Genomic DNA, 14,225 nt, shown 5'->3' on the forward strand with positions numbered 1-14,225 from the left:
TAATGATTCAGACACAGAAGTCCAGCATGTGAAAATAAACAAACCTTTGGCGTCCTCTGGCGTGAAGGAATCCCATCCAGCACAGAAATGGCATCTTTATCCAGCTTCAGAATAGTGTAACACTCTGCGATCTTGTATTTCACTTCAATCTCTGATGGCAAGTTCTGTAGTTAATGAAAACAGAAAGTCAAATGTCAACAAATGTGAGCATGAGAAATTATGCAGCCGTTACAAACATCACCATGATAATCGAATACAGAGATAGTTACCACAAGTACAGTAACGTTTAAATCTATCATATGTCACAGTTTAGTGTATTTTGCCATTGTCATTTACATAAAAGAACTGTAGTTCATTGCACCTTCTAGTAAAAAAATTCACACACACACAACACACACACCACACAGTTAAAGTCAGAGATATTAGCCCCCCTTTGAATTTATTTTTTTAATAAAATAAGTGACATCACTTATTTACTATATAACTACAGGTTAACTATGTTTTTAAATAACAGTTAAAAGCTATTAGTTACTAGTTAATTAGTTAACGTTATTAGTACCTTTTTATTTTTTATTTATTAGTAACTAATAAGGTTATGGTAACTAATAATCTTTTGTAAAGTTGCTTTGAAACAATAATTATTGCGAATAGCGCTATACAAATAAACTTGAATTGAATAAAGGTTTTTAATCTAATTATTATATATTAAACCTTTTTAACATTATTAATAGGCTGCAGTTTGCTAGTTACTTTATTTTCAAGATCTGAACTATCTGCTGATGCTTTCCATAGTACGTAAATAAATGTCATGTTAAATGCTATTTAAACATTGGAGACATTTAACACTCAAAGAAGCACATAATCAGGACCTGAGGTGATTATTGTCATAGTAGTTTATGCTGTTGTTCAGCAGCGAAGTTGCAAAAATAGAAAGCATTTCTAAAACACAAATTTCGCACATCGTGGTCTCAGTTGGTTTGGATAAAAACTCCTTATAACATGGAAAAGATCACAGCGTCACAGCGAGTGTCACAGTGTGGGTTGTTAGAACATGGTGTAATGTAAAAGGGGGAATGATTACGAATACTGCATAACGCAAATGCAGAGAAGGACCACCACTCCAAACACAGTAAATGGTCAGACTTTGGCTCAATCCCAATTCTACCCCTTAGCCCTTCCCCTTACCTCTACCCCTCGTTTTGCTGTAAAACATTTGTCTGTGGAGCTGACCTGTGCCTGCACCGCAGATGTTGTGCTGCCTGTGCTGGAGGGACGAACTTTAGATGTCTTGCTGAGCATCTTCTTCTGCTGTAGAGCCATGTTGTACTTGCAGGCCGCGTTCCTGTACTCTTTATCATGGAAGATGGCATCAGCATGATACACCAGCAGCTGGTACTTCTGAGACGGGGAGAACAGCTCTCTGAAAAAGAGGACAATTTAACTAGTGAACATTCAGCTGTTAAATGAGTTTGCACACATGTATTCATCAACATACAACTGGAAGCTTCCAATTAAAGGTAGTAGAGTTGTAGATAATGTTAGGTTTTTCTGCAGACTGATCACTAGGCTTAATAAGAGCTCAATGTAAAAGGCCATGGGTGTTGATTCTATTATGCAATTAATTCATTGTAATTTCTATTTTCTTCTTTAGGGCAACATTGTGGCTCAGTGGTTAGCACTAGTGTTCGCTGGTTCGAGTCCCGGCTGGGTCAGTTGGCATTTATGTGTGGAGTTTGCATGTTCTTCCTGTGTTCACGTGGGTTTCCTTTGGGTGCTCTGGTTTCGCCCACAATTATTTCGCCTAATAATTCTGACTTTAACTGTATATATATACATGATATAGTGTGTATATATTCGCGAAGAGACATATATAAACATATTCTTAAGGAAATTCCTGTCTTTATGAATAGATCAGTGAACCTTTGACTCAAACGATTCATTAAAAACAATGATTGATTTAGAAAAAAATCTAACTTATTCCTTTATGTGGAGACAACTGATGAATAAAGGGACTAAACTGAAGGAAAATGAATGAATGAATGAATTTTCTTCTTTAATGTCCTACTAAAAATTTACATTTTGGGGTGAACTTAAATGTCAACACATCTAACATCTCAATGGGAAACCGGGTTTTAAAATAATAAACCGATCCAAATATACAAAAACAAGCTATGTTTTAGTTTTACCTCCATAGAGAATCCCTACAGATATTAATTAAGACATTAAATATGTGTATATATGTACAAGTAAGAAATATCCATGAGGAGAAATATAACTTACACTTTGGGAGTTTAATTAACAAATCTAATCAGAAATAAGCATGGGAAGATGACCGTTTTCAAGATATACCGTGGTTTGGAAAAGTCAAGGTTTTAAAACCACCAAAATTTTCTGCTACACAGTTTCTAAGATTGTGTAAGATTTTTTTATTTACGTTTTTTTTTTTTTTTTTATTAGGACAACAGTATCTCCAGCAGAAAAAAATGTCCAAACATGCTGTATTAAATTGTATGGAAATTTATGTTTTTTAAACAAATGAAGGCAGAAGAAGTTATTTAGTTATTATTTAGCCTGACATGTTTACTGCTCCAAAATATTTAAAATATTTCTCAAAATAATATATATTGTGTGCAAAGTAGAAAAAAATGTTTCTTTTATACCGAGACATTTAAATAGAAGTTATTTTAGGGCAGCAATCCCAATATCGTGAAACCATGATATTTTTAACCAAGGTTATCATACCGTCAGAATCTTATACCGGCCCATGCCTAATCAGAAATACCTAAACATAATAATAATAATAATGTCATGTTATGCCACAATAGTGCAGACGCTTTAATTATTACAATTTGCACAGTAAAATACTATATGTTAACACCTTTAAGAGAAAAGTAAAATAAACCTTGGGTGTTCAGTTAATAAACATATCCAAACATACACACAAACAAACAATAACAATGTTTTGCCAAAATAGTAAACGCTATCATAATTATGACTTTAAAATTGATATACACATGATATACTGTAGAAATATTCACAATATGAATGTCCACAAAATGAATGTTAAAAGAATGCTGAAAAATAAAACATTTTATTATGTTTTTAATCATTTTTAATTAGTTTATTTATTATTTTCTTGATTCTTTTATTCTTGTTTATGTAAAGCACTTTGAATTACCCTGGTGATTGAAATGTGCTATATAAATAAACTTGCCTTACCTAAAGGAGATACCCAAAAACTATGATAGCTAACGTTAATAAAAAAATAACTAGCACTTTTGGAAAAACAATGGTTAATACCATAGTAAATTGTGGACACTGGGGTAAATTTGGTTTTATATTCGCACATTCTGACTTCCTCCTTAATAATATACTTTCCGAAAAGGATTCTTTGCAATTTACGAATAGTAAAATCATATTAACAGCGAGCGACTATTAAAGTACAACATTGTTCACAGTCAATTAAATGGTGGTATTGTTGTTTTGAAGTCATGTTTACATACCATTGCTGACTTAATAATCAAAGTACCATAGTAAACAATATAGAGAGCGTGTTACAAGTTGTCCCTGAACGAATGTGACCAACTTTACCTAAATATCTGACGGTATTGTTGCTCTTATTAAATTACACTAACGTTACATTACTTCACTTAAGCTTACTGTATTATGACGTCACATATCTGTTTTTAATAAATAACACATCACATGTAATATCCAATATTTGGTCAGTCTCCCAGGTGTGTTTATATAGTGACGCACTCACGGGTTGTTGGTGCTCATGGTCAGGAGTAAACTACTGATGATCCGGACATTAGAGTGCAGTCCGGCCGCTGCCATATCCCGCACATGATCGATCACATTCATCTTCAAAATCTTTGAGTCTGAAAGCACAATTCTGGTAAGTAAACGATACGCAGCGCAGCGGAAAACACAGCACAGTGACGGAGAAAAGATTTTTTGAACTGCAGGAAACAATAATATTTCAAAATAAAAGTCGGATATATCGCCAAAAGAAAAGTCGCCGCTCTTGGCAACTGTTGTTTACAATATTTCAGGTTTGAGGTTATTTGGTCTTAAGTTTCACATTTTACAAAAAAAATTAAGCATAGGCTTTAAAAATACATTAATCAAGTATGATTTCTAACATTTGACAATGGTTTCACTGTGTTTACAAGAGAAACGAACAAATGTACAGATTAGTGTTTTTTTTTTCGCTTTAAAAAAATCTTTTCTATACATTAAATGCAAAAAATGTCTAGAAAATAACTTTTGTGGCAATGGCGAAATATGAGTGGATTAAGTTTATGTAAAAAGTCAGCAATTTATTCTAACTAAAATAAAGTTATTTTGACGATAAATGCTAATTACAAACATTATTTTAAATTTAAAAACAAATATTTATCTTAGGCTATCATAAGTGTGTTTTTTTCGTGATATTGCAAACCATCATAAACCATTAGGTTACTAGGCCAACCCGTTATTTTATTTATTAATTATTTTATTTATTAAGCCTTTTTTAATTGCTTGTTTTCAGGTTATTTCATTTTAGGGCCATGATATACAAGTCAAAACAAACTCGATATGTTGTAGGCCTATTTTAGCTCTTAAAATAGATCTACAATATATTTTATGTTGTTTAATTTGCATGAGCAAATAGCAGTATAGCCTAAATTACATATTTTTAAAAGATTATCATTCTGCCTACCTGCAGCGCACGTGAGAGGTTTCTCGGTTGATCCGCGGTAATTCCACTTAAGTTCTATACCTTTTCCATTTATAACACTGCAAACTTGACTTCGCAGGCCGATCATCTTTAAACCCAAAAGGCATATTTATTATGTGTTCTAGCTTGACTGCTGCTGCATAATGGGATGTTTCTCTACACAAAGTGCGCTTTTTAGCAAGATGAAAGCATTCAAAGGGTTCTGCGTTTTGTCAATTTTAGCTTAATTGTAATAATATTAATAATAATAATAAATAAATTTAAATATTATTTATAGTGTAGCCTACTGTGAGACTGTGTAGTAAACTATTTTTTTTTTATTATTAAAACATTTTTATTAGGCTACATCTTCCCGAAAAACTAATAAATGACTGGCAGTTGCGTCTCTGCTAAAAATTAATTTAACAGCAAATTTCTTATGTGTTTTTTTTTCCTTTTGGAGCTCAAGAGAGTTGTGTTTAAATAATTAGTTAACCAAAACATGTAATGAATTAAGCTGCTCCTATCATAGTACACAGACGGTACTGCTACTTCATAGTTGCCTAAATATCATTCTGAAATCCCGCCAAGACTCTCAATGAGCGTAAAAGAGTAATAAGAGTTGAGCATGATATGACGTGAATACTAGTTAGCTCCCATAGAAATATACATTGGATGTCGCCTACCCTGATGTTGTCTATTGGAAGGAATGCGTCAATAGATCCGCCATTTTAGTACAGGGTAGCGCTCCTTTGAAATGAACGCTCCTTTTAATTGAGCGCCATCTAGCGGTCACATGATCTAATGACTAAATATTATGACAACTTGTTCAACTTCTTTTATAAATATATATAACTTGATATTACTTTTTTCTCACCACCACACTGGTCTTTTTCACAAGAAAAAAATGTTGTTGTTGGAAACTGTTTTTATATACTTAAATTTGACTTTTGCATGCTAAAAGTACTTGAGTAACAGACGTTTTACCTGATTTGGGCCATTAGGAAAAACTCCATATGACTTATGTAGCCTATACCTGCTGTAGTCAACCTTAATCCTACTGTAGGTAGCCATAAAACCAAAACAACACCCATTCTTGTCTTAGGACATTTTAATAAGCAAATTTTAAAATAACAGTAAGTTCATGACTTGTTAAATATATAGTATAATTTGCTGGTTTTAATCACACAGAATAATATTAAATATAGTTATGAAACAACCATAACATAACCCTTATGTCTTAGGACATGTTTGATTACCTTTTTATTACCTACACCAAATGTTGACTAATGAAGGTACATTAATAACAACCATTTATTTGTTAGACTACTGTATTGTCAAACCATGTTGCATACAAATGCATTCAACAGACTTACATGACAGTGCATTGCTGTAGAGGACAAATAAAACACGAGACAGGTGTTTAGAAAGAGTATAGTTTATTTAGTTTGACATGCAAACAAGACAAACTTTCAGAAAACAACCCGGAAACATTATTACGCGCGCGCTCGTGAATATAACCCGCGGTTGTCTTCAACTGTTGTCTTCAATAGTCCTTATTTGCTCAACAGCTTTGCTGAAAAACAAAGCAAAACATTACAACAGTCAGACAAAGAGCAGAGAGCATAGAATCACCAAGAGGCATAACTCTACAATTTGGGAAACAATAACGCGCTTTTTGAATAAATTAAATAAAAACAAAGCAGCTGCTTTCCATCGCGACAGCAATGAGATCCAATGGACGGCCGATCGCTTTCACTTCAAAATGGTGGAATCGGGGCTGTTGCTCTTGGTCATTCTAAACTCTTTGCATAAAGTTAAATCATAACAGTTACCATGGTGTCTATTTCAAACTACAGTAAACTAAAGTTTGAAACTATAGTTTAAAATAGACGATGAGTGGGCCTCGCTACTCCCACCCACCATAACCCTCGTGTAGCAGATCCCAATCTGTACATAACCAATAATCACACCGGAAACAGCAGGACAGCTTTGCGTCATGTATTTATTGGTCCCTGAAACACATGTGGGACACTCAATAAGAAACTCTCCACGCTTTCCTCTCCTTTCACACACACAATGCAAACACAATTGCAGGAGAAACTTTTACACGTCTTTCCCCGTCAGCGGCTGGACTCCGACTGAGGCTGACGCAACTCTCCCGCGCTCTCCGAGAGCAAAGCGTGCAACACTAATTGCGGTCCCACTTAAACAAGTGTCGAAATAAGGTTCCAACGCCCGGTAGGCATATAATACATAAATGAATAGTTTTTTTAGTTTTGGGAAGTTCATTCCCGAATATTATCAAAAAAATAAACATTCCTCTTCCTTACTGGCTACATTCACCCCCCTGAACTTCACAAAACTAGTCTACTATCAGATAATAGATAATGTGATCACTCTCAATAAAAACGCTGTATCCTCACGCAACAAAAGTTACCCAACTACTGGGAGAGCGACAGAAGAAAGTTGGCCAGACTCTCAAGTGTCTACTCGCAAAAAAAGAAGTGCCATAAACACTACCTCATAGATACCCCAAATGATCACCATTTAATCCATAATAACGAAAGATTTCACAGGAAGTTCATGAATGTGACTTAAGAGGCTTTTGTCCAGAGAAGATTAAGAGAAGGGCTGCGCATGAGGGTTTTCTGCGACATAATTTGGATAAGTCTATTTATTGGTTTTACCAATCTGCCAGCCCTAGTCCTCACTGGGTGAGCTGTACTCGAAGGCTGAACAACTCTCACAGGCAAATCATGATCACTTTCCTCCACTACTTCTGTATCTGAAAGATCAGACTCAGAACTCAGAACAGTTTCCTGATCCTCATTTCCAACAAGGACTGACTTGTCGAGAATATTCTCTAGTCCTGTATGAGAATTTGAGTCTCTGATTCTTTCATCAGATGAAGAATTCAATGGGCAAACTGGGGAATGAGCTGGTCCATCATTTCCATCATCAGTATCCTCTGATTCAACAAAAGTAGCATCACTTTCAGACTCATCAGTTTCATGATCAGTGTGAGATTGCTCAGAGTTAGGCTCTTCAATGGGTAGGAAGTTGCTTTGTAAAATCAAGTTCCTGTGAACAACTTTCTCCTGATTAGTTCGAGTATTCTTAATCCGGTAAGTATGACATCTCGGGTCCACAGATAACACAACGTGCAGTGTTGAATCCCACCTGTCGGCTAGCTTGCGTCGACCACGTTCTCCTTTGTTGGCGAGTAGCACATAATCACCTTCCTCGATGTCTCTGCCTTTGACTTTTTTGTTGTAGTGCTCGGTCTGCCGTAGCTGACTCGCAGAGTTGTTCACCTGAGCAACCAACATGGCTTCTTTGAGATTATCCATCAATTTCCTCACATACTGATCATAATCTGCAAAGGTATTATCCCGCTCCACACTTTGGAACATTAAATCGACGGGTAACCTCGGAATGCGACCAAACATGAGGTAAAATGGTGCAAAACCAGTTGACTCATGTGCGGTACAGTTGTAGGTGAATGTCAAAGTTTGCAGCATACGTGGCCAGTCCTGTTTGGTTCTCGGGGGTAGCGCTCTAATCATGTTACCCAAAGTTCGATTAAACCGTTCTACTTGGCCGTTGCCCATCGGATGGTATGCTGTCGTTCGCGACTTCTGTACACCAGCAATCTGCAAGAGTTCCTTAATCAATCTGCTCTCAAAATTTGCTCCTTGGTCTGAATGGATTCTTTGTGGAAATCCATAGACACAAAAGAACTTGTCCCATAATTGCCGAGCAACTTGAGATGCGGATTGATTCTTGCACAGGAATGCATTGGCCATTTTAGTAAAGTGGTCTGTTACCACTAGAACGTCTACACTCTTGCCAGAAGAGTTTTCGGCAGACCAAAAGTCTATACAGACTAGTTCTAGCGGCCTGACAGTCCGAATACTTTCTAAAGGGGCCCTTCCTTCTGGTTCAGGGGTTTTGCTAACCACACAGCGTTGGCAATGTCTCACATATTCTCTAATGTCACTCTCTTGGCCAACCCATGAAAATCTCTGTCTAGCCAAAGACAATGTTCTGCCTTGGCCTTGGTGACCGGCTTCATCGTGGATGCCACGCAGAACCTCACTGACCAGAGAAGTAGGAACTAAAAATTGGCAACGAGCAACCTTAGTCACAGGATCCTTGCGGATACGGTAAAGTATGCCATCTAACAACTTTAATCTGTCCCATTGTTTCAGCAGTTTGAGCGCCTTGTAAGGCTCCTTTGCTCTTTCTCTCCGAGATGGTCTTTTTCCTCGGCACACATAGAAAAGAACTCTTGAGAGCACATCGTCACTTGTTTGTTTCTCTCGAAGTTCATCCAGAGAGTATACTGGTAAGGGGTTCTGACCTGCAGGCAAAATCAGATTCACTTCTTGAGCGAGCCAGGAAAGTGCTCTACCTTCTGCTCCTTTGTCCCAGTTGGTATGAGATTCAAAGACAGCTGAAACTTGATCAGAAGACAAGGAACATTGCTCAGTTGGATGTCCAAAACACTGACTGTTTGCACTGAGTCTAAACGAATCTTGTACTTTTTCTTCTTGTATCATTTCAGACTGCCTCAAGAGATGGTGATAAGGTTCAGTCACGAGTCTGTCACTCACTTGGACGAATGGCTGACGGCTAAGTGCATCGGCAACTACGTTTTTGGGACCAGGTATGTACTGGATGTCAAATGTGTACGGGGCTAGTTTAGCCACCCACCTCTGCTCACACGCATCGAGTTTTGGTTTCGTCAAAATATAAGTCAAGGGATTATTGTCTGTCCAGACTGTGAAAGGGTGTCCCTTGAGCCAGTGGCTAAATTTGTCACAAACAGACCATTTTAGTGCCAAAAACTCGAGGCGGTGGGCAGGGTAGTTGGTCTGGGCTCGTGATAGTGCCTTACTTGCAAATGCGATTGGCCGCGCCTTCGACTCTCCCACAGGGATTTGAGACAACACTGCCCCTATACCATCTAATGAGGCATCTGTTGAGAGAATAAATGGCCGGGAGAAGTCAGGGTGCGCCAGTACTACAGAGTTCAAAAGAGCAGACTTAAGTTGTTCAAATGACAGGGCACATTCTCTAGTCCAATCTGATGGGCTAAGCTTTCTAAAGACAGCACTACCCCTCGAGTGACCTTTTTTTCCTTTAGTTGCTGCAGTCAATGTGAAGAGGGGTTTAGCGATGCTGGAGCAATTGGGAATGAAGCGTTGGTAGTACATAATCATGCCCAGAAATGATTTAATTTTTCTTGGGGAAGGTGAAACTCCATCATCCATCATGAGGTCTTTTTCTGCAATTGCGGTAATAGCAGCAATTTTGTCAGGATCGGTTGCAACACCGTGCTCATCCACAACATGGCCAAGAAATCGAACACTCCGTTTAAGAAAGTAGCATTTCTTAGGTGCCAGCTTTAAACCGTGCGCACTCAGCCTCTCAAAGACCATCTCCAATCTCTCTAGTGCCTTTTCTTCACAGGGAGCCATTACCAGAAGATCATCCAGGTAGCATAAGAGGGTAAGAAAGTTTTGATCGCCAAACACACTCATCATTAGCCGCATGAAACTAGCTGGGCTGTTGCACAGTCCCTGCGGAAGACGATTGAATTCGTACAGCCCTAGAGGAGTGGTAAAAGCTGTGAATTTTTTGTCTTCCTCACACATAGGGATGTTATAGAAGCCGGACGTAAGGTCCATAGCACTAAACAACATATTTCCTCCCAGAGCAGCAAGGCAATCGGCTTGATGAGGAAGGGGGTGAGCGTCTTTTGTAGTGCGTGAATTCAGCCAACGGTAATCAACACAAATTCTGAGGTCACCACTTTTTTTCCACACAAGTACTAGAGGAGAGGCCCACTCGCTGTTGGACTTGCGAATGATGTCTCTCTCTTCCATTTCAGATAAAGCCTGTCGTAGCTTCTGGTAATGCCCTGGTGGCACACGCCGGTATGGCAACCGGAAAGGTCGGCTGTCAGAAAGATGGATACGGTGTACAAAGTCTTTTGCTGTCCCGCAATCTAGCTTGTGCTTTGAAAACACATGTTCGTATTTCTGAATTAAACACAACAGATTATTTTTACACTGGGTTGATACTTCACAAGAGTCAATATCCAAATCGCTTAATCCCATCTCCAGCAAGGCATCATTCAAATCTGGTTTGAGTGTTTTATCATGCACAGTCTGGCTCTGAATTTTGACAGTTTCGGGGGGACATTTGATATCAGTGTCTAAATCCTCCAATGCAACACAGGGTGAAACGTTGGCCACTTTAGAGTTTCGTCTCAGAGTGATGGGTTTGTCATATGAGTTCAACATACGAATTGGGACCCACCGGTCAGCAGTCATAGAAACCACCACACGTCCTACAATGATGTCTTTCTTATGCGTAGGTGACTTGGTAGGTTCAATCAACACAGCGCTGCCTTCTGAAATAGGAGCTGTAGGGGGCAGTCTAGCCCAAACCAGATGCTCCTGTTTGGGTAACAGTGTAACAGCCTGGGCCAGTTTTGCAGTTCCAATGACATCAGGCATCTCAGCACCCCTCCATCTGTTGAGGCCAGAAAGGATATTGAGGAATTGCTCGATTTCAGCATCTTGTGTTGATTCAGGCCTATTCATAACACGCCAATAAGTGGGGTTCTGCTTAAGCTGACTCAGGATAAATTTAAGAACGTTGGTGCCCAATATCAACTCATCCCGCTGTCCTTTAACAACCATTGTTGGCACACTGACAACATACTCATACACTCTGATCGTCAGCTGGTACATACACTTTGGTGCGACCTGAACTCCACCACATCCGACTAGCATAACATTAGCCTGCATCTCACATGGGTCTAGAGACACCCCAGCATCAAGTAGACGAGATTCAGCGAGTTCACTAATGGTACAAGCCATAGAGCCACTGTCTATCAACGCTCGTACAGGAACAGCATCATTGACTAGAACATCAGTGTAGAAAAGGCTGTCTGCATGTGCTAACTTGGTTACATTTTGAAACAAAATCACATCATCACTCTTCATTGACTTGCAAGTTGCCTCATATATGCTAGATGCATCATCTTGGAGGGTCTGAATTTCTTCACCCGCACTATCCCCTCCACAGTGCGGGTGTATCAGTTTCCCTGAATCTGGGAGTGGCCTCCGCTCTCAGCACTCCTCCTAGGACAGGACCTGCGCTGATGGCCAATGTCAAGACAATTAAGGCATCTTTTCTCTGACATGCAGTGTGACCGTGTAGAATGAGTTCTCTCACCACAGACACGACATCTAGATGGTCGGGACCAAGAGGGCGACTGAGATCTATCAGGAGTAGTCTGTACATTAGTGCGTTCAAGCACTCTCTCCAGCATGCTCAGTACTCGTTCCAATGTACCAGTGTCAGTCGAAGCAACGTGTGGGGATGCTGTGGTGATCTCAGGTTTGACATTCTGATTAATGGAAATGCACGCTGCTGCATTTACTGCAGTGTTTTCCACAATGGGTGTTTCTGTGTTGCTGACAGTAATATTGGATACTTTAAATGAATGGTCAGATTGAGGGTAAGAGTGCTGCTTCTTTGTTCTCAGCTCTCTTTGATGCTCATCAATCGCTTCTTGCACCTCTGCGAATGACCATTTTGTAGCAGGCTTGTATTTGAACACATTAGAAAGTCCAGTATCAGGACAGTTACGGATAAACATCATTGCAACTTCCTGTGAAATGTTATTCATTTGACTACCCTGTTTCAGCAGGTGCTTATCTGCGATTTCAGCTGCATTATTGAGACGGACCCAGTAATCGACAGGGCTTTCTCTGACAAACGGCAGTGTGGAATAGAAGTCTGCAAGTGGGAGACAAGACTCTGGGCTGTCACTGAAATAACGTAACAGTATTTCATAAATAACTTCAGCGGTAACTACTTTATCAGGTGAGCTACTACTTTTTAGTCCTACTTTGACTATGTTTTTTGCTCTACCCAACAGGTAGTTCTGAATTTCGCTGGAGTGTTCTGCTTTCGGGCAGTCACATTTCTCTAAGTATATCTCCATTAACTCAATCCATTCCTGAACAGCAATTTTATCTGTACCATCACCACGGAAAATGGGAGGTGCCCTCTTATCAGAGCGTACAACTAAGTTAAGCTTGGATAAGTCGAGTGTAGTACTCGCAAGCTCACTTTTAACTGCTGAGGGGTCAGCCTTATGCACCACATGAGGATTACGGTCAGCTAAGAGTCTGTCTAGAATGCTATCACCAATTTGGCTACCAAGCTCTTCAAGAAGCTCTGTTATTTGTACTCGGGAGTCATCAGTGACAGGAGGAGGTGTAAAAACAGCACCAGGATTAATATTTTCACCCTCACACGAATATTGCAGATTAGCATTAGGAGTTTGATCATTTTCTTTACGTCTCACCACACCATCAGTACTCATAAATCCTCTACCCCTCCCTAAGACTGGTGTAGATATGTTAAACATCTTGTAAACAGTACTGTATATTCTCATTAAAAAACACAATCAATTGGCCCAGTGTCCTAGTGATGCACTCCTATTATGCAAATGTTCAAATGAAATGAAAAAGTTCAAATGTCTAAATTCAATTGAAAACGAGTTTGTTATTTAGCGCTGAAAGGCAGGATACAATGCTGTGTTGACACTCAGCAGATGACGTAGCTGCTTTGCTGAATCAGTGGAAGTCACGAAAATAGTCTCGCACGGGCCAATCCCCCGGTGATCGGCTGCGGCTGATCAGTTGGATCCTGAAAGGTCACGGCACCAGTTTTATGTAGCAGATCCCAATCTGTACATAACCAATAATCACACCGGAAACAGCAGGACAGCTTTGCGTCATGTATTTATTGGTCCCTGAAACACATGTGGGACACTCAATAAGAAACTCTCCACGCTTTCCTCTCCTTTCACACACACAATGCAAACACAATTGCAGGAGAAACTTTTACACGTCTTTCCCCGTCAGCGGCTGGACTCCGACTGAGGCTGACGCAACTCTCCCGCGCTCTCCGAGAGCAAAGCGTGCAACACTAATTGCGGTCCCACTTAAACAAGTGTCGAAATAAGGTTCCAACGCCCGGTAGGCATATAATACATAAATGAATAGTTTTTTTAGTTTTGGGAAGTTCATTCCCGAATATTATCAAAAAAATAAACATTCCTCTTCCTTACTGGCTACACTCGCAGCGAGGTCCCACTACCGGCCCCCCGCGTTTCCCTGAGGGTCCTCGGGGGTTGTTTGTTCCCTGCTTAGGGCTCAAAGGCCGCCTCGCCCCAGGGAGTGCACGAGAAGACCGGGCGCCAGGCCGTGCCAGTATTCACTGGATGTTGCTCGGCGGCACATTTCGAGCAACAAACACGTAATATTCCTTGCGATGTTACGTTTATGTACGTAAACCACAAGGAACTACAGCACAGACGGGCCCGAGTGAAGCTTCACGAAGCGGACTTCGTGAGATTGGCGTGGCTCCACTCGTACCGTCGGTATTGAACTCACCTTGGTCAAGTACAAACAGCAACACCGAGCGAACT

At 39.6% G+C, this 14,225-nt stretch overlaps 1 protein-coding gene and 1 long non-coding RNA gene across 7 annotated transcripts in view; both read right to left on the minus strand.

Moving 5' to 3' along the window:
- The window catches only part of anapc7 (anaphase promoting complex subunit 7), a 21,637-nt gene extending 17,673 nt beyond the window's left edge, over window positions 1–3,964 (minus strand). For 3 of the 6 annotated variants that reach the window (XM_087263462.1, XM_087263461.1, XM_087263463.1), the window contains exons 1-3: window positions 3,764–3,964; window positions 1,231–1,420; window positions 45–164 (exon numbers count right to left, since the gene is read on the minus strand). In XM_087263462.1, the coding sequence (XP_087119588.1) occupies window positions 45–164; window positions 1,231–1,420; window positions 3,764–3,864 (411 nt within the window). In that variant the 5' untranslated portion in view covers window positions 3,865–3,964. 6 annotated transcript variants of the gene reach the window in all.
- Window positions 3,965–6,124: 2,160 nt separating this feature from the next.
- LOC147842588 (uncharacterized) lies at window positions 6,125–14,225 on the minus strand. Its single transcript, XR_015497716.1, has 2 exons — window positions 13,873–14,225; window positions 6,125–6,632 (listed from the first exon to the last, which is right to left on the minus strand). It is a non-coding gene; the product is annotated as an uncharacterized LOC147842588 (long non-coding RNA).

Source organism: Danio rerio, chromosome 8, assembly GCF_052040795.2.
Source record: "Danio rerio strain M-AB ecotype USA chromosome 8, GRCz13ab, whole genome shotgun sequence".
Classification (NCBI taxonomy): Eukaryota; Metazoa; Chordata; class Actinopteri; order Cypriniformes; family Danionidae; genus Danio; species Danio rerio.